Raw genomic sequence first — 19,601 nt, 5'->3', positions numbered from 1 at the left:
AGTTCAGAATTTTTGTCATGCTTCGCGCGAAATAGATATTGAGTGGCAAGTATGTTTTCACGAAAGTGTTGGTCATTATCATTTAGGTGGCAGGTTTCTTTGATACGGTATTGTCGCCCATATGACATTTTTCATCACAGTAAATATGGCTCAGAAAAGTCTAACATTCTAGCCGCACAGCGACTGTTCAAAGAGATAAAAAGCGGTACTTTTAGCGTTAGTCCGTTGAGCGTTAACTGTATGAACAAAATACATTAAATATATTCCCTATTTTTGCAGTTAATATTGCAGTTATTATGATTAATATTATTGTTCGTATAGTGGCGCTTAGGTCTTTTGCACCACGTACATGATGACTAGCACACACAAGATTTCACATGTATTTTGAACACGAAAAAACAAATTCCGCCACCGGGGTTACCAGTTGGAGAGACGTGAGAACATTTTCAAGTGAAAATACGATGCCGTAGTATTTGCACGATTCAACCAGAAATCGGCGGTGAAAATCAAATCGATGACAATATAATATAAAATGTGATACTGTTTCTGGCGTGCCGCATGCTCTACAATTGGGGGTTTCTGAGCATTTGATACGGTATAAATGCGAGTTCAGGAGACAATGACGGGTCCCCAGTCGGAATAATATACGGTCGTATACTCGAATCGATGTTTGAGGCGGGAATACGAATATTTATTCCACAAATAGCATATAGTGGAGGCCTCTGGTATCGGACTGATAGTCAATTTTTGTACTGAGCAGCACGAATCCAGCTCTCTGTACCGTCCTAAGGGCTCTGTTTCCAACGTCCAGTGACAACCCATGAGAGCATATTTACGACTGCTTCTCACAACTACTTATACGTATTTGCTCACTTACTTGAGTAGATTTTAGCGCCGCTACTTCTACTTCTACTTGAAGTAATTTTAGGATGCTTTTAAAAGCACTACTTCTACTCGTACTTGAGTAGATTTTTGCTTCGCTACTTCTACATGTAGTTGAGTAGCTTTCCTAACTACTTTGACCACCTCTGCTCTCGAATTGGTTTTGAAAGGTCATTCGCGGCATGTCTTCGTTGGTTAGCCCATATTACGTTCCGCGATTAGGGGTCAATGGACTTATGACGTACATAACACTTCCTATTACAAAATATTGTTTTTTCTTCGAAAGTTGTGTAATTATGCCATGAGTGTGTACGAGTACGAGCCTACGAACGGTTTCACCCGATATAATCGACGTATACGATATAGAATGGCTGGAAACCTCGAAATAGCCGTCGGTTCAACAATTATAGCACGTTGATATAAATCATTGGAACGGAATGGATGTTGTGATGATGATAATCGCCGACCGTAAAAAATGCTGCATAACGATGTAGTCCTGTTCAACGATTTTTTGGTCCGTTTAAGACAGGAGTCGGAAGCCTTTTTCGTCAAGGATCCATATTTACCCTATATTTTCAATTGCCAATTCCAATCCACTGTGACGTCACAATTAAAAATTCGTGGCGTCATTGATAAAAAGTAGTAATAACATACATGTTTTAAACAAAGGTCATGTTTAAACTTGTTTGTTTTAAATTGATTTTTGTTTTGAATGCAACCCTCTTATTCATAATTTACCCGTCAAAATGTACAGACTATGAAACTCGGTTCCCTGTAATGAAATGTCAGTCCAACTAATATTGCTGATTTTTTTTTGCAGAATGCGCTCCATAGAAATTACATTTTGGGCCCCGTACAGACTCTGTGTCACAGAAATATGCCAGCAACCTATGCGATCTTCGCGTAATTTCTAGGTTACCTGTGAAAAAATATAAATAACACAACTCTTTTATTGTGCATAGCACCAGATTGCGGTTTTTAAACACAGTCTAAATATCATGACCTTTGCGGCAGCCTTCTATGATCATTATAATGTATGTTTCGACATTAAGGAATAATAACGCCTATCGCCTACGGCTCATACGAAGTAGACGATTGTTTAAAATATTTTTCGGATTAGTTGTACGTCTCTTATTGGTATGTTGATGTGTATATAGTAAACGTTGCGTAATAACTTAAACAATATTTTAAGACAGCTCAGCGTCAACGCAGCGAATTGGTATGGTGATGTTCGTGCCAAGTTTTTTTCCTATCCTAATATTACGATATTATTAAAAATTTAAAACTTCGTACCGAACTTTTTGCCAAAATGCAATCATAGCGTACCAAATTAATACCGTACCTGCCGTACCACATTACATGCGTCAACTGCGTTCATTTGAAACGTAACACGTCAATCGCCAGATCAAAGTCTGGATTTTTCTTCCTAACGATGACGTATGAATCTTATGGTTAGAAAAGTCGCGCCAAGATGAATTTCTGATCGAGTTCGTTACAAGTATTTTGCAAGAGCAAGCTTAACTAATAATAGGAAGGTGAAACAATTATGAAATTGATATTTATCGCCGAGTACCAAGGGTCTCACATATGACAGGCATTTGTTAGCGGCAAAAGTGCAGGACCCCGGACGCGTAGTGTACTCAACGTTTGCGACTCTAATTTATTTAGTAGACCCTGCGCAGACTACATAGGCAGGTGCACGATGATGAATGCGATACTAATCGCAGTATAGTAACTCTAAGTATGCAATGAGTACGCCGGTCAGAATTATGTGTTGATAATGCCACGACAGTAAATAGCAAAGCGCAACCTAAAATGATGGATAATATATATGCCTAGAAATGGACAAGGCTACACCATCAAGTCTTAGCTTAGGGAGCACATCAACCACCAACTGTCTGAATCAGAGCAATATAGCACGCAAAGCATTTATGTATGGATTTAAGGATGGAAAAGCGGTAATGTGTATATAAAGTAGAAATGAACTTGTGTAACTGCAAGAAGCAAAGCAAGCTGTAGGAATAACTATTATATAGTTAATTATTGTAGTTGGCATTTTGCAGTCATCAATTAACCCCATTTCAATAAAGCCGTTTTCAATTTCACTTCCTATTTACACATGGTTTTTGAATGGTTGGATCCGATGCTGAAGCAGTTATTTGGTAGCTGTTAATTACATAACATCATTGCCATCTCGTCTTTTAGCGTTTAAGGACTATTAATATACCTAATGGTTTCACGAAACACCTTCACGTAGATATGTGATATTTTTATAGCGGGGTTTTGGGAGTAATCGAAAGCAAGTACAGGCGTCTCGTGTATCCAGTGATATGGACGTTCAAGATCAAAGGGAAATCAGACGCATACATCATGTCGCTCAAAATAATAATATTTATCAGAATTAATTCCGCATCAATTCAAGTTTGCCCTTCACCCTGTAGCTACTTAGTACAAAATATTCAACTACTGCGTGATTCAAATGGTTTATCCATCCATTGCTTATTGCAGTGATCAGACGAATGAATATTTATAAACTTCTTCCTTAATTCGTAACACAACTTTTGCATCTATGAGCCGGGGTCTCAGACATACGGTAGGTGATTCAGTTCGCGCGGCCCGTTAGATGATTTTGCAACACAGCTTGACAATCCGTGTTAATTTCCTCCCGAATACCTAATAAATAGCTAGTATTATTGCGACAGTAAATCGCGCGAATCGCGATGAAAACTTCCCAATTGCGCAATTAATACAAAGTAGGATACTCGATTTCAAAATTCCCATTTCGAGCTTGGGCCCTCTCCGATTGCGGGTTTGGGGTGATGAAATTACGGCCCCGATCGGTAGCCCACTATAATATTATTTGTCAGCGGTACACCAAAAACAAGGGGTAAATTGCTCAAATGCTGCGATATCAAATCAATCTTTGTTAAATTGTAAGATTTCTTTATCCAGATCAGACTCGAGGGGTCGACTGCAGCACACTTGCAAAATTACCAGTCTTGAAACCTTTACGATAAAATGATCATCCATGGACCATCGACCTTACTCTCTCTCAACTAAAAACAATTATAAGGTGAGGGTTTGATAGGTGTGAATTTTTTTCTCGCGGTTTGCAAAAATTTAGGCCTACTGCAGGATATAATAAAGGTAGAATATATTTCACGATGCGTGCGGAATGACACAATGCAAGGTTTTTCAATCGGACACTTTCATCTCGTCAAATACGAAAATAGTCAAAATCCCTTATTTCTTACTTACATCACCTAGGCCTGTGGGTATCTGATTTCGAAGACTACTTCAAGTCGTTTCGACACCTTCCTATCTTTTTATTGTATCGCAGTCTTGTGGTGTGTTGAAATGATGGAATTGTTAATGAACTACTACTGATACTGAAATACGGCTTTAGTGATAGGACATTGAACAGCTGGATACCGCTATTGCCATGCTGCGTCCAGCGAAGTCTTCCAAACTAAGAAATTGGTCCGCGAATGTACATGAGTTTGAGACACCTGCATTAGAGAATATGTGAATGTTTACAAAAAGCTGACATCTATGCGATGAATGATATCCCTATATTTGGGTCCAGCAAGCTTTTTTATTTACTCCAAAAAATTATACTTCGGCATCACAAAACAAGTTTTATTTCGACAGATGTAATGTAACCACTCGGAAGAAGGTGAAAACGTGATGGAAATAATTATCATGTCACAAACGATTATGACACTGAATCATAGCGGCCGTGACTTTATCCTGTTTACCGAATGCCATTTTAACAGGGAATTTCAAGTATTTTCTGACTTCTGTGACGGAGTTGACAGCAGTCAATAATATATGAGGCTATAATTACTAGTCTTCTTAAGTGCATCCTGGTTTATATATCTTGAACATCGAAATTCGCCAGCGATGTAATTAGCAGTAACGCACACTTCATCCGCCTGCTTCGAGGTAAAGTCCTCCAACCTACAGACTCTACTTTTTAGTTAGGCGTATAAATCACTTAAATCCTTTCGGTATTTAGGTATACAGTTGTAGGTCTATATTGCGTATGGTTTTGCACTCTCGAGGGGAAGATAATCCATGTAATGCCGGCGACGAACGTTTTGTCTCTGTGTTTTGTTTTGTCATTTATCAAAGTTCTCCAAGGTGAGTGACGTCGTTGTAAACATAATGAGAGTTAGGGTGTACGTTTAACGACATTTATTTTTGAATATTGAATAACTTATTGCCAAATGACATTGATTGCTTCATGTTCAACCTAATTATTTTCATATTCCTTGCTATAGGAACAGGACTTTAGTTTTTGTGCTATAAATAGTGTGGTAATAAATATATACGTTGTGAGTTGTGACTATATAACCTGGTCCGCCCGGTAGCAGGCGCCTATCGTCACCACTACACGCTATCTCCCCCGCGAATAACGTTATCGTGCCTGCAAATTTTAGCGCTATGTATTGTGAAGGTCATCGCTGATATCAAATGATAGTTGACGAATTTAGTCTCCAGTCCGAACGGTTTAATCGGTTTCTCCCAAATTTTCAACCTGACTACACCTATATGGGCATACGCAATTGTTGGGTCGAGTTTCGAAGCTATACGTGTCGGATATGAGCTTTTAAAACCCGGCAATATGACACATGTACAATGTTCATGTGCTACTTATTTGCAGTATCGGAATAATGTCATGACTGCTGCATATGGTGTTTGAGTTTTCGATTTATATATTGCAATAGCGCTACTTAAATATGGCTAAGAGCATATTTCATTGTTGATTAATGTATTAATCAAATTTGTATAAAGTCACACACTGCGATGTCCGCCATATACCATACTGTGCAATCTCTACGTTTCGCAACCATCACAGAAGCGTACGCGTAAGGGTTGTATAAGTAAAGTACGCATACGTGTGACGCACTCAGTTAATCGTGATTGCAAATTAAACAACAGTTACGTCCGCAAACATGCTGCACGCAACACTGGCAGCGTAGCAGCGACGCGTTGCAGTATCCTGGCACTGCCGTGTGCATGATATCGCGCATTTGGAATCAACTGCATGTTACGTCAGTCATGATATCGAGATCATTGCATTTCTGTGGTACCTTTATGAAAAATTCGAAAACGCCACTGAAACATCGATATGTGAGAGTGCGACTCAGGCGCAACCAGCCCCACTGAACCACCAATAATGCCAACTGTAAATAACATTCATTTTCATGCATTCAATCTCGTGATAACTTCATGCATTATCGAATCATCGCATTCAAGAACGATTTGAGTCCATGCTGATAGAAATATAATCGCAAATGGGATCAATAAAAGGGTCCTCATCAAGTCTTCAGATAAAGTTATAGTTTGGCAGTGATAATATGCTAATTTGGTGTAGAATCTTCGCGAGCTACGGAGGAAGTTTTTCATGCCGGAAACTGTAAATTTTTGTGCGAATGAAATTGGCGTTATAATAATAAACGGTTCTTCACATTTCAATGCAGGACTGCGGTGTTATTCGTGCAATGACGCTGAAAGCGAGGAAGACTGCAATTGGCGAACTGAACGGTGCTCGATAGATCAGGTGCATACAGATAATTTCAGTTACAGGCGATCAGTTAATTTACATTTACGCATCGTAATTTCAGGGCGCTTGCTTCACAGAAATACGTAATTTCGGTAACTCCGTTCGACTCAAAAAGTCATGTTATCAAACTCACGCTTGCCGCAACCTCCATCAACAAATCGGTCACGAGTGCCCGAGAGTTTGCACGTTGTGTTGCACCGGCGAATTATGCAACACAGCAGCGCCCAAAGCTTGCTCTTGTAATTTAGGTAAATTGAGTTTTGAATCAATGTAAGTAAAGGGCACGCTTACCTGTTACCGTTGCACGAGAATGGGAAATGCTTGCTTATTAATTATTTATGCCTTCCTAAATAGCGAGAAGCATTCCTATAATTGAATGTATTTCCACGACACAATACTTTCATAAATTTTGTACAAAAATATAAAGCGTTACATTATGGCTTTAGGCGGGATATAGGCTATGTACAATATGTACATTGTACATATATATATATATCGTCGCGGTAGAATCAAGGTGGCTCATGTCCATTTTTCAAATATTGTGATCATGTTTCAAGCTTATAGAAAATCAAGATGTGGTAATATTTTATTTCTAGGCCATATCTTCGCTATGTACATGTTTATCATATTGTTTCAAAGTTAATCATGGCCAAGATATAGCCGAAAGAAAATGAAAACTTTACTCAAAGTTAATTTTCTAAAATTGTGTAAAATGGACATCAGCTACTGATTTCACAGCGACGATATAGTTTTTATTACATTCAAAATCCCGTAGCAATCTCTGACTTGCGTTCACGATTAATGTTAGTTCTTGAAATTTCCGAGAAAATTCTGGTAAATCCACTTTCATATACCTGCTAATAGCCTGGAGACAATCAGTAATTATTGTATTCTTATTCCAGCGACGGAAGCTCCAAGGCGCACTAAGCCCACAACGAAGACCCCAGTTTGTAAGTTATAGTTTTGTGTGTTGTTCCATCTGTAAAATGCACGAGTGTTTATAGTGTGTGAATGTTTTTGTGTGTTGTTACATGTTCGCTGTACTGTTCGCGTGGCTTCAGTGAAAAGATGGAGAAATAGAGCGAGACAGATTCGTCGCCAACGCAACCGAAGCCGCAGAATGAAAAAGACAACTGCAACCACAATTTCAATAACCACAAAGCTGTCAACTCAATCGACCGTGAAGACGACAACTGGTATTTCTAGAATAACATCGCAATCGACAACCACCAACACCAAAGCGGATTCTGCAATATCAGGTAACTCAGGCGTACCATTTCTTTTCTTTGAGGGTGTCTTTAATATTTTATTATTTTATATTCCATTCACGCAGCAACAAAATCGAATTTGGTGACAAGTCCAACTTTTTACAAGTCATCGATCATGTCATATCTATCAAAGGAAACAAATATGAGTCGTCCTACTTCAACGACGATGATGATGGCCATAACAACAAAAAGTGAAGCAAGAGCAAATATGAGACAACAACTATCATCTACTGTGTCGTACGACCCATCGACAACAGTTGCGAGAACTACAAGGGTGCAAGATAGCAGAGGATCAATACCACGCGCTGCCGTGACTGCATCGTTCTCAACAATGAAAGGAAGTAGAGCTAGTAATGAGTTTATGACAACTGCAAAATCTGAAGAAAATCATAGCAAATATTCGCCTTCTACTGCGACACAAGGGCCATTTATTCGAAAGATTTTATCAGCTGAATCAAATAGCAGTACCGCATTAGTCGGGACAGCCAACGCGCGATTTCAATCAATGGATGCAAGGACCAGTACGTATCACGCATCAGCGACCATGGGTACAACACAGCATGATGACAAGTCAGACATGGATCAGGATATAACAATCGTGTCAGCTACTGAGCCATTCGAATCGACTGAAGAAAATACGCCTGTAAATCCCGAGACCGCGGAGACAACACGGCATGAAGAGATATATCAGGATTCAAAGCCAATGGCTGCCACTCAGTCTTCAGACTCAATTGAACCAAGTACGCCTTCCGAATATGAGGCCATGGAATCAACACAGTATCGCAGCAAGCAAGAGATATATCAGGATTCAACACAAATGTCTGTCACACGGCCTTCCGAATCAATAAAACAAAGTACAACTTTAGACTCTGGGGCCACAGAGGCAACGCAGCACGACAGCAAGTCAGACATGTATCAGGATTCAACGCCAATGGCTTCCACCCTGTCTTCCGAATCAATGGAAGCTAGTACTCCTTCCGAATATGAGGCCACGGAGACAACGCAGTATCGCACCAAGCAAGAGATGTATCACTATTCAACACCAGTGTCTGCGACGCGGTCTTACGAAACAATGAAAATAAGTACGTCCTCACATCCCCAGACAACGGAGACAACTCAGCATGAAATCACATCTGATATGTATCAGGATTCAACACAAATGGCTGCCACCCGGTCTCACAAATCAGTGAAAGAAAGTACAACTTTAAATCCTGACGCTGTGGAGACAACACAACATGAAGGCACGTCTGACATGTATCAGGATTCAACACAAGTGTCTGCCACACAGTCTTACGAATCAATGAAAGAAAGTATACCTTTAGATCAAGAGGTCAATGAGACAACACAACATGAAGGCAAGTCAAAAATGTACCATACAACAGCAATGGCTGCTACCCAGTTTTACGAATCAACGAGTGAAAGCACGCCTTCAGATCCTGAGGTCACGGAGACAACACAACACGAAGGCACGTCAGAATCAGACATCTATCGCGTTTCAACACGAGCGTCTGCCACCCAGTTTTACCTATCAATGAAGGAAAGTCCGTCTTCAAATGTCAGGGCGACGGAGACAACACAATATCAAGACGCGCCTGATATGTATCACTATGGAACACAAATGTATGCTACCCAGTCTTCCGAATCAGTGGAAGCAAGTACGCCTTCCGAATATGATGTCACGCGGACAACAACACATTACGGCAAGTCAGGCTTGCATCGAGTGGTTACGACACAAGATTCCGCCACTGCGTCGATTGTATCGGCAAAGACAAATAAATCCACCGGGTTTACAGTCAGCACAGCAATGGCTCAAGTTGGAGGAAAGCGAGCTTTATATAATGATTCCAGAGACCTAGGTAAGCAGAATTAACTCCGTAAATAATATTTTGTTTAAAATATTATGTTATCGCGTACCGAGTCCTGGTGCTCGCACATTGAATTCATCGAACCTGTCTGATTTGCTGGTAAATATTGGTCGTAATCTCGTAAATATTGTCTTGGATTAGGGTTGTAACCACTTCACAAGGTTCCGAGTCACAAGTCAATCTCACTTTTATAGTTTCAATACACCACTGAGTCAGGTCCAAGTCCAAGTCAGCTCGTAGAGCAGGGACGGGCAACATACGGCCCGCGCGCCTGATCCGGCCTTCGAAGGGATATTAAGCGGCCCGCAGAGAGTTTCCGGTCTTACATGATAATTTGGCCCGTGGCCGGAGAAAGTTGGCGATGAAACTACACTTGTTCGGTTCGGGTCTACATACATTTGCGAGCAACAATTTTAGACCATGAACATGAACAGACAAATCTGCTTTCCAATCTTACTGATGCTCACGTGTAGTCTTTACCAAGGGTTCTTACGTCTTACGTGCGACATGCAACCACAGTTCAAAGAAATTGTCAACAACTTTGATCGATCACGGATCTCATTGACTTCAACAGCTATCGAAGTATATTACGTTAATAAATTCATTATTAAGACTTTTTTGGCTTCTATGCTTTCAACTTAAAATTCACATTATATACAATTCATTCCATGTATAGGAAGATAAATTCACGATTACTGTATTGATTTAGGAATCCGGCCCGCCAAGTACTTCATTCTCCTATATCTGTCCCGCCGACTGGAGAAGTTGCCCGCCCCTGTAGTAGAGGGTCGAGTCCGAGTCATAGTGTTTTGACTCGATCGAATCCAAGTCATTATGTTCACTGTTCAGTTTTCAGTTCAATCCGGTCCAACTCACTTTTTCGACTCTGCTCGAGTGAAAAAGAATGACTCGCATTCAATGTTCCCTCTAATTTTTCACGAGTCTGCGCGCACTCACCAAGTCAGTGCGCGGTCCTTCTGACAACAGTGCGTAACGACTAAAACAAGGTCATCACTTCGGCATTTTTGTGCGCAGCTTAGATTTTCTGTGCACAGAGACCGTGTCAGCACTGCGCAGTTGCGCACACGCGCAGCTTAGAGGGAACATTGCTCGCATTCATACTATAGAAATTTTCCTCAGTCTTAACCGTTTCTGATCCTATTTTCCAAGTATCAGGACTGATAGACGAACTAACAATGATGTCGTACACTTAACTATATATTCTTGGAAGTTACAATGAGAAGTCTGTCTTGGCCGTATTAGTCTCGAGTCATATGACTTGGTTCGAGTCATGCACAATGGTTCGACTACAAGTAGAGTCAATATAGTCGAGTCATTTCACAAATTCGAAGAAATGACTCCAGTCAAATCGAGTTACTAAATAATCACGACTCGAGTCATGACTCGAGTTATTACAACCCTGATTTACATATTGTAAAAGGCCAATATAATTTGATTTTGAATTATGAATCCGTATATGTTTTAGCGACACAATCAACACCCGCAGAATCATCAGTGAACCCCAGTACATCAAACGCAACGACTCGAGATAAAGGTACGGAACAAATGAGTGTTGACTTTATAATCATATTCTGATTGGTAACAGACCATATATTTTTCTTAATTTAGTTACCCTGTCGCTCGCCGAAGATGCCTTCTTAACTATTACCAGTCGTGATCGAAATCCAAGCCAAGCATCTGAATTGATATTAGGTAAGTTCTAGCGGCATAGGGTCCATGATGTCTCCATATAATTATTCATAGCTGTACGAGTGTACGTACATCATTTTTTCCGTTATACATAAATATTCTAAATGTATAGTAACATGATATCTCAAAGATTTATTTACAAATGGCAGGGATATCTAGAACTACTAGCCCGGACAAATGGAATGGTAAAAAGTAAAATGGACACAGCTGTTCGATTGGTAACGGAATCGTGATACGATGTCATAAGTTTGTTTGGCGTAATAAGGATATCACCGCGATTGTTCCTGTGGATTGCTGCATGCCATTTGTCTTATTGTGCTTCAATTATTGTTGTCACTTGTTTGTGTGTGTGTAACTGTGTATGTTTTTGTTCGCCGTAGTAAGCGTCTGTTCTTCGTATGATCAGAACGATTACATACGTTTCCTCCGCAGCTCCTCCGTGTGATCGAAAGACTTTCGTTCCGCTCCAACGAAACAATACAAATGTGATGTCATGTCGACGGTCGGCACATACAAACATGGCGATGGTAATGACTCGACTTCAATTTCCCAATAAAGTTCACCTATAACGCGCCTTATTATCATTGACAGATATGTTCCGTCGATTTTGATATCAGCATACCTCGCCCTTTCGAAGAATTCAATCTGTTTATTGATATAAATGGGTCGACTACCGAATTCGCCTACCACCAATGCAGAACTCAAGCACAAGGAAATGCCACTGCTGTCAAATCGCCCCGTATTCTTTGCATCAACATGACCAGCAAACTTAATATATTACGTTTTCGCCGAAAGCAGTTGTTGCCTCGCGTCTTACTAGCGAACGATACAAATTATAACTTAGAATGCGAGTTCAAGCGTTTCGCAACACTCAAGGAAACGAATGACGCCTTCAACTCCAGGAACGCTTCGGCGGAAGAAAGCATTTTCCCTTTCGAATTCAAAGCTGTTAAACGACTTCAGACCTTCTGCGGGAAGCGATTATTTGGTATTCACTGCGACTTTTCACCCGAGCCCACTACAGCTCCTGCAAAGGTCAAGGCGGGATCCATTCCATGGCGAGTTCCGGTAATCATTATGGCAGTAGTGACGAGCGTAATTCTGGGGATCGTCATCATAATGGGTTTGGTAAGTGTATAAAGCTACGAGGTGAAATCTGATGAATTGTAACGAGCTGTTTCTCGTATTCAGGTTCGTAAAAAAGGATTTTATCTCGTGCGACGGAAGGTAAAGCCGAACAAAACGGATAACAAGTGAATCATCCAAGATAACAGAAAAATCGTCACTTCTTCAACTTACAAGAATACTGTCAGCGCTCATTCAACTCTGTTCAAGACGTTTTAAGGCATTCCTTATTATCTCGTATTGTTTGCAACATATTTTGTTAGAAATTCAGCGGTGCTTCGTTTCTGTTTGATGTTGAACGTGCATGAGCAGAATGAATTCTACAAAGGATCTTCGATGTCATACCTTTGTATAAATGCCCGCCGTAGCACCAATGGAACTCTCCAAGCGTTGAATCAGGAAATCAATCAAATGTTTCGAGGTCCCTGTGGCGCTGTAGTGCGATAAAAAAATGTGCACGCCCAAAATCACGACGCTTAAGAATTTTATTTATATATTTTACTCAAACTCTATTTATGTTCACCACGCAAATATCAAAATGCCAAGCTGCTTTTCTGGGATATTGCACCATATATTCATGGCCATACTCAGTTAGACAGCGGTAAGAGGCATAAATGATCTGGATTTACCCTTGCCCAGCAGATAGCCGTCAGCCAAAAGTTATTGGTAGATTTTTATACTCTGTTTGGCTATTAGACAGTTTTGATATCCACGCGTTAGTGACTCTTTGGGGTTAACAGGGCCGTAACTGCCCCCATTGAGGGGAACCAAGCTCGACGGGGGGTCCAAAGTAACTTCGCAAATCAACATAAATTATAAAGTATTTTGTGAGGGATTCAAATTCAAAATCTAGTATAATTAAATGTCTTCTATTTAATATGGGTACCAGCAGCGCCCCTAAATAAATGCGCATCATTTCAGCGACGTCCACGAAACACCAATGCTGAGCGCCTAGCGGGGAAGCCACAGAAAAATCAACATTTTGTACTCGATCGCACCATAGTGTCCTATTATGGTGTTAAAACAGAGAGATTGAACGGCTCACTGCATTTGGTATACGTCATACTTTCCATTTGACCAAAGGCAACTTTACGACCATTTCTGACCGGCTTGTCAAGCGCTTAATTCGATACAACGGGTATCAATGGAAAGCTGCTGCTGTACTGATTGGGAAAATATAAATTTGATCCTGCTTCTGGTCCTGGAACTCCCAAAATCAGCCTCGAATTTTGCATCGTGATCGAGTTTGGCAGTATGGCGCAATAATGCTGTCTGGCTCTTTCTTCTTAGCTTCGCCTTCGTTTTGCCACACAGAATTGTTCCGTCACAATGCCAAACTCGATCAATCCAATCCAATCGAAGTCACAATACGGCATCCTCTGTTGGGGTGCTGCTTGTAAAACTGCACTCGATCCACTGCAAAAACTAGAAAATAACGTACTCCGTATCATAGCCAGGGCCTCAAAGGGGCCTGGCTGTCCAAATGACCACCATTCAACAAGTCGCTGCTGAAGAAATGCGGTGTCCTAAACATAGAAGATATGCGTAAGCTAGAACTCGCCAAGTTTATGTATCAGTTCCACTGCGGTCATTGCCCCGAATATTTCAATGACTTCTTTATTTCGGAATTGTAACGCGAAACAATAACTTTTTATTGTTAATTTATTTGCTAAAAGCTTTTCGACTGACTCTCATCAGTAGCGAACGTCAGTAATAGGGTGAATCAAAGTCGAAATGTAGGAACTATTATGTCCGTATGACGCAATAACAAAAACAAACAACTAGTAGACAGGCAAGATACGGTGTAGTAACGAAACAAAAGAAACGGTAACGACGAGTACATATTCGGTTATAAAAAACCGAAAACAACAACACAGAACAGTAATGAAATATTCCAAGAGTGTAGTGGAGTTCCTTCTGGCGACAGAGAATCGGCTTTCGCAGCTCTATGATCGTAGATTCCAGGACCTTCAAATGAAAAAGAGAACGACCACGAACAACTATAAAAAATTGACTGCCATTGTAATGATTTGCACATTCTGGGTGGGATAAGAGATGCTGTCCAATACCCAAATTACAAGCAGTACCTTGATCATAATCACGCAGTATGTCAACAGACTGCAATGATGGAGTTAGATAAACATTAGTTGTTCTAATTTGCCGTTGGACATGCTGACGAATTCTTTGCCGCCAGCGTTGAGACATGCGACATACATACCGACTATCACATCGGCACGCGTATTCATAGATTATGTTGCTTTGATCTGTAGCAGGTTTTGCGTTGCGGGCATCATAGATTTCGTCATGAATAATTATTTGCAGTTGTGAAAAACAATCCCTCACTAATGATTTAATTTGGTTTTCAAACCTGTTGGATACTTTTCTAGGTCCTAACGGTTAGGCTTTTCTGAAATCGTTGGGTTTACGGTCCATGGTCATTTTATCGGGATAACTAATCAATCAATCAATCAGGCTTATTAATTGATCTGAACAAGTCACACACAACGTACAATGCGATAAGACACAACGCGGTGTAATGAACAGATAGGAGGATGTCGAACGAAACGCATGCAGTTGCGATCCTTTTAATCTAACATCCACCTCGGAGAGAGTGCCCGATGTCGCAGTTCTTTTCGATGTTGAAGCCTACTAGCTACTAGCGTACTATTTCTTTCTAATCATTGTGAGTGCTTTCTTTCGTCATGTCTCCTTCTGGGCTTTTTGTCGCTGTAAGAACGGCAACGAGGAGCCCAGATAAGCCTCCGACGGGAATTGAACAGGATCCACCGGAATGGTGGGCGCTTATCGTTACCACCAGCACCGTAACTGCCGCACCCCAAACCCCCCAACTGGGGGGGGCGAGCTCGAAGGGGGCCCAAAATTATTTCGTGAATTAGCATAAATCTTAAAGTATTTTTTGAAAATTTATGCGAATTTTTCAAAATTTTCTCGCGCTGCGTGCGAATTCAAGAAGCCATCTATCTTTATTGTTGGGTATTAGGCCATTACCGTGCTACGACCCACCAAGACCTACAATCAAGTTTTAGGCCATATAACATGCGACTCCAAGAAGTGTGCCAGAACGATCGGCAGCGAGAAAACCTTGGCCGAAAAGGTCTATGCCCTTATGCTGACTGCGTTCTGTATATAAAATACACATAGGTTTAATTGTACATAGGCGCCTAAATGACTGACGCCGAATGTTCCTGTCTTTGCAATCTGAACCTCACAAGACAAATACCATCCCGCTGGGAAAAAATTTATGCCAGTGAAGAAATACCAATTTGAAATCGTGTGCGTCTCGTAGTTTAGAAGCATACGTTTGGGCGATTCTATATGTTTTGATATAGCAGACTGGAAGTCACGAAATAACATCATGTAACGAAGTCATACCAGCGGGTCCGCCCGCCAGAAGATGTTCAATTATTATTTACGGGCCATCCCGTTTTCAAGACACTTCACTCAGCTCTACCGGTAAATCTAATTACGTGAGTAGAGAGGAAAATAAATTGATAGCATAAGATATATGCAATCGCCGATCTGATTGACCGATTTTATCATAAATTATCGAAAATTTTCGCTCTTGGCGCTGGCTCACAATACAGTACAGATTATTTCGTGACAAACGCAAACAACGTGATGGGGGGGTCGTTTTATCACCATATGGGAGCCCAAGACCCACGTTTTTGGGGGCCTGACGAGGTGCTGTCAAAAGCTGATACACTAAACAAACACCCAATTAATACGATAAATGGCGATAAACAGTGTACGCCGGAGGGGGGTCTGGGGGCGAAGCCCCCCAGAAGTTAGGTCTATAACCCTATGGGGGGCCCAAGACCAAAGTTTTGGGGGGGCCTGACGAAGTGCTGTTACGGCCCTGGTTACCACAACGCTATCTCCGCCGCCATGCTAATCCTAATGAATTATTAACCTCATTTTCCATGGTAAATTTCAGTGACGGGTGAAGACCATTTAATTTACTCAAAAACAAATCACACTCGCATTCGTTCTTAAATAAGGCGAAGGTGTCAGCCACATATCGGTGATACAATAATGGTCGATCAAAGTCATCGAATACCCGTTTCTCGTAATACCCCACGAAAATGTTAGCCGGAATAGGACAAAGAGGCGATCCCCTTGCAACACCATCAGTCTACATGGTGTTATTGAAACTAAATTCAACATCACAAGTGAGCAAGCGCATTAATTTAACGAAAGAAGGCCTTGAAAATGGAGATGGAAGGACACCACACCATACAGTTCATTGGCACAGATCTCTATAGTGTCTTGAACGTTCGTGAATAAGCTGGATATATCAAACGAACACACAAAGATTTCCGACACATCGAGATGAACATTACGAACGATATTAGCAAATGTGAACGAGTCACGAATGCAGTTACCTTACCACCATAGAACAAACTTACCGGCTCAAGATATCTCGCAATCTACTTCGCGGCTTTATGATACGCTATAACGCAGAGCGAATGTTTCTAGATGTTATAGTTGTATAATCTGACTCCAGAAGGTTACGTTTACCATTCGTTGAGTGTTTCCTTGCGTTCGACGACCGGCGTCCCACGCCGTAGATTGACTGACGTACCACGAAGCCTGTCTATTGCACACGTATTCGAAGATCACACGGACGAATGTTTTGTTTCTGTCTCCACGACTTGTAAATTTATTGAATCAACGTACGACGGCGTAATATCTTTCCGATCATAAATTGAATTGAAGGTATATATAGTGGGGTTGCCATACGTCCGGAATTTCCCGAACATGTACGGAATTTCACTGTTAAAACTGCGTCCGGGAGGAATTTGTAAAATATACCTAAATGTCCGGAATTTTGAAGTAAGCTCATAATTTTTTCCTAAATCAACATGAACATTGTTATTTTTGAGCAGATTTATGCTACATGAAATTTTTCTTCGCACAGGGCGCGATTTAGTATCCCATATATTGGTTTTAATTAGGGATGGTGTGAACGTGAGGTTCACGTTCGCGTTCTGTGTGTGAACCTCGGAAATTTAGAGGTTCGCGTTCACAACAGAACCTTGGTAGGTTCTGCACTGTGAACCTTTTTCATATATTACAATTTTCACTTCATTATAACATCTTTGGTTCAAATTTATTGCATTTCGACTGCGGGCCACTCTATGCACAGCACTGGCAGCATAAAAAATCAACAATAAACGAGCATGCACCTTGGCAATCTCAAAAATTGTACTTGCTTTGTTACAAAAGTTTGCTCGAAATATCTAGCTTTCCGTTTGTGATTGCAAACGGAAAACTAGATATGACTCTCTGTTGTGAGCTTGACCCGCAATCCCACCACATCACGAGCGAAATACACTACATGTAGTCAGCGAATGATGCTTATTCAACTAATCAATGAGATTGATATCGTTTTGTGATGTAAAAAATCAAGCAGGCGTACGGAGTCAATCTTGACTTCATATGGTAATGTATCATTAAAACCAAATCCGTGCGATTGAGGTGTTGGCTACTGCCGTATAACTTGTTAATGGGGTAATATCGGGGGCAAGTATAGAAACCTGTTTTACACTCTGCATGCTCAATATAAATGTAACAATACTCAGACGCCGACTACATTGCACGGTCTGGCCTAGACCGTTAAGGCGTAAGCTTATATTCCCTGGCAAGTCCTTGTCGCAATTGTCGGCAAAGCGACGAAGATATTGATTTTATGGAATTATTATATCATTTGATTGCCTCAGTTTATACATTTGGCGACATTTAAGACGCCAATATGTACTTCAGCATTGTGGCATTATGTGGCCCGAGTCGTCGCTAGGTATCGCGTACAATTGAACATTAATATAGGCTAATACTTCATTGAAAGATAGGGTTGGAATTAGCAATATGACGTCACGTGACGTCATGAGGTTCACGTTCGCGTTCACACAGAACCTTTCAAAAAGGTTCGCGTTCACACGAACCTGAACCTTTCAGAGGTTCACACCATCCCTAGTTTTAATATGGAGACAACGATCCGCGCAGAAACTGCGATCAAAAATAAATAAAAATAACATTCATTTACAGAAATTAGTCTAATTGTAATCGCAATTACAGGATAACTGTATATTTGTAGAGTCGGTTTAGGCCACTTGGATGCTTTATTCAAACATAGTGGTTCTAAACCTGAGGTGGTTTGCCTTTATTCTGGGGTTCGCGAATATGTGGAACGTAATTCAAAAATAGTAAGTATGGGCAAATGTTCCGAACTTTAATTAGTTATCAGCTTATCAAATTTTGAGCTGGGCTACGCAACATTTTCATATTGGAAATGGAGTCACGACCATAAAAGGTTGGAAACCACCGGATGTGCGGTGTTTATATAGCTCACTGGTGCAGGGCGCACCGGCATTAGGCTGATAAATAATATTATTGGTGTGACATGAACATGACTTAACGATGTATAATTACTAGGGCAAGTTTTTGCAACTTGTGCAACTTTAAGTTACAGCTTCCGACATCTTCCTAGATACTCACAATATATGTACGTACATTCGTACAATGGTGTTTTAGGCTGTTTGGAGTGATTTTATAGTGCAACTACATGCAACTTTTGTTTATTTTTCATTCCGATTTTTACTGCAGCTTTGATCAAATATTGCGTCAAAATGTAAGGAGTGATTTAAAACATGCTATAAACTATTTCTAGTATGGTTCTATTCTCTTTGATTTGCATAACATAGAGCTGTATGATAGTTAGCTGCATCTCAATGTCTTGCAAGCAAGAAATTTAACTAACCCTGCCAAGCACAACCGTCTCCGAACAACATGGAAATAGATCGCTTTAATTTCAGATAGCTCCCCATTTCACGAACGCCTTGGCGAGACCGCCGAAAATTACACTTCCACTGCTTCACCTTATTCAGGCTATTGATTTTTTTAAAATCGCCAAGAGTGAGTTTTTCTACAACGCCATGGGTCAAGGTTGCAGACCTAGGAGGGTTGTGGTGTGTTATTTGACTTGTTTTAGAGGGAGGGTTATCGCTATGCTGTTTGGCTTTTTTGGGGAAGATTATTCTTGCATTGAGTAATTTTCTTGCTGCGTACCTGGATAAAATGTAATTTTCGCGGTCTCGCCAGAATTTTTGGCTTGCCAGAATGTCGGTGAAATGGCAAAGTAATACATTTGACAGTTCTGCAGGA

At 40.7% G+C, this 19,601-nt stretch overlaps 4 protein-coding genes across 5 annotated transcripts in view; 3 read left to right on the top strand and 1 right to left on the bottom strand.

Annotated features, from left to right (window-relative positions):
• The window catches only part of LOC145452592 (uncharacterized), a 230,416-nt gene that overhangs the window by 90,416 nt on the left and 120,399 nt on the right, over positions 1 to 19,601 (bottom strand). The gene's annotated exons all lie outside the window — the stretch shown is intronic.
• Positions 1 to 19,601, top strand: part of LOC145452596 (uncharacterized) — a 144,361-nt gene that overhangs the window by 13,509 nt on the left and 111,251 nt on the right. The gene's annotated exons all lie outside the window — the stretch shown is intronic.
• LOC145452594 (reticulophagy regulator 3-like) overlaps positions 1 to 19,601 on the top strand; it is a 141,082-nt gene that overhangs the window by 13,509 nt on the left and 107,972 nt on the right. The window lies entirely within an intron of this gene.
• LOC145452127 (uncharacterized) lies at positions 4,061 to 12,986 on the top strand. Its single transcript, XM_080330339.1, has 11 exons — positions 4,061 to 5,025; positions 6,369 to 6,448; positions 6,513 to 6,699; positions 7,354 to 7,401; positions 7,513 to 7,710; positions 7,785 to 9,575; positions 11,071 to 11,139; positions 11,214 to 11,297; positions 11,727 to 11,821; positions 11,886 to 12,422; positions 12,486 to 12,986. The coding sequence occupies exons 1-11, from the start codon at positions 4,965 to 4,967 to the stop codon at positions 12,549 to 12,551; spliced, it is 3,216 nt and encodes a 1,071-aa protein (XP_080186465.1). The 5' UTR covers positions 4,061 to 4,964; the 3' UTR covers positions 12,552 to 12,986.

The sequence above is a fragment of the Botryllus schlosseri genome, chromosome 12 (assembly GCF_051294905.1).
Source record: "Botryllus schlosseri isolate E-star chromosome 12, Bs_hap1, whole genome shotgun sequence".
NCBI classification, from domain to species: Eukaryota; Metazoa; Chordata; class Ascidiacea; order Stolidobranchia; family Styelidae; genus Botryllus; species Botryllus schlosseri.
This window is presented reverse-complemented; position numbering and strand designations above follow the sequence as displayed.

What these genes read in the sequence shown, in the direction of transcription:
- LOC145452127 (XM_080330339.1), top strand. Translation starts at nt 4,965, where the DNA reads ATGCCGGCGACGAACGTTTTGTCTCTGTGTTTTGTTTTGTCATTTATC. An exon ending in CACAACGAAGACCCCAGTTT is followed by an intron (nt 7,402 to 7,512) that starts GTAAGTTATAGT and finishes GCGTGGCTTCAG; the next exon opens with TGAAAAGATGGAGAAATAGA. An exon ending in TCGTCATCATAATGGGTTTG is followed by an intron (nt 12,423 to 12,485) that starts GTAAGTGTATAA and finishes TCTCGTATTCAG; the next exon opens with GTTCGTAAAAAAGGATTTTA.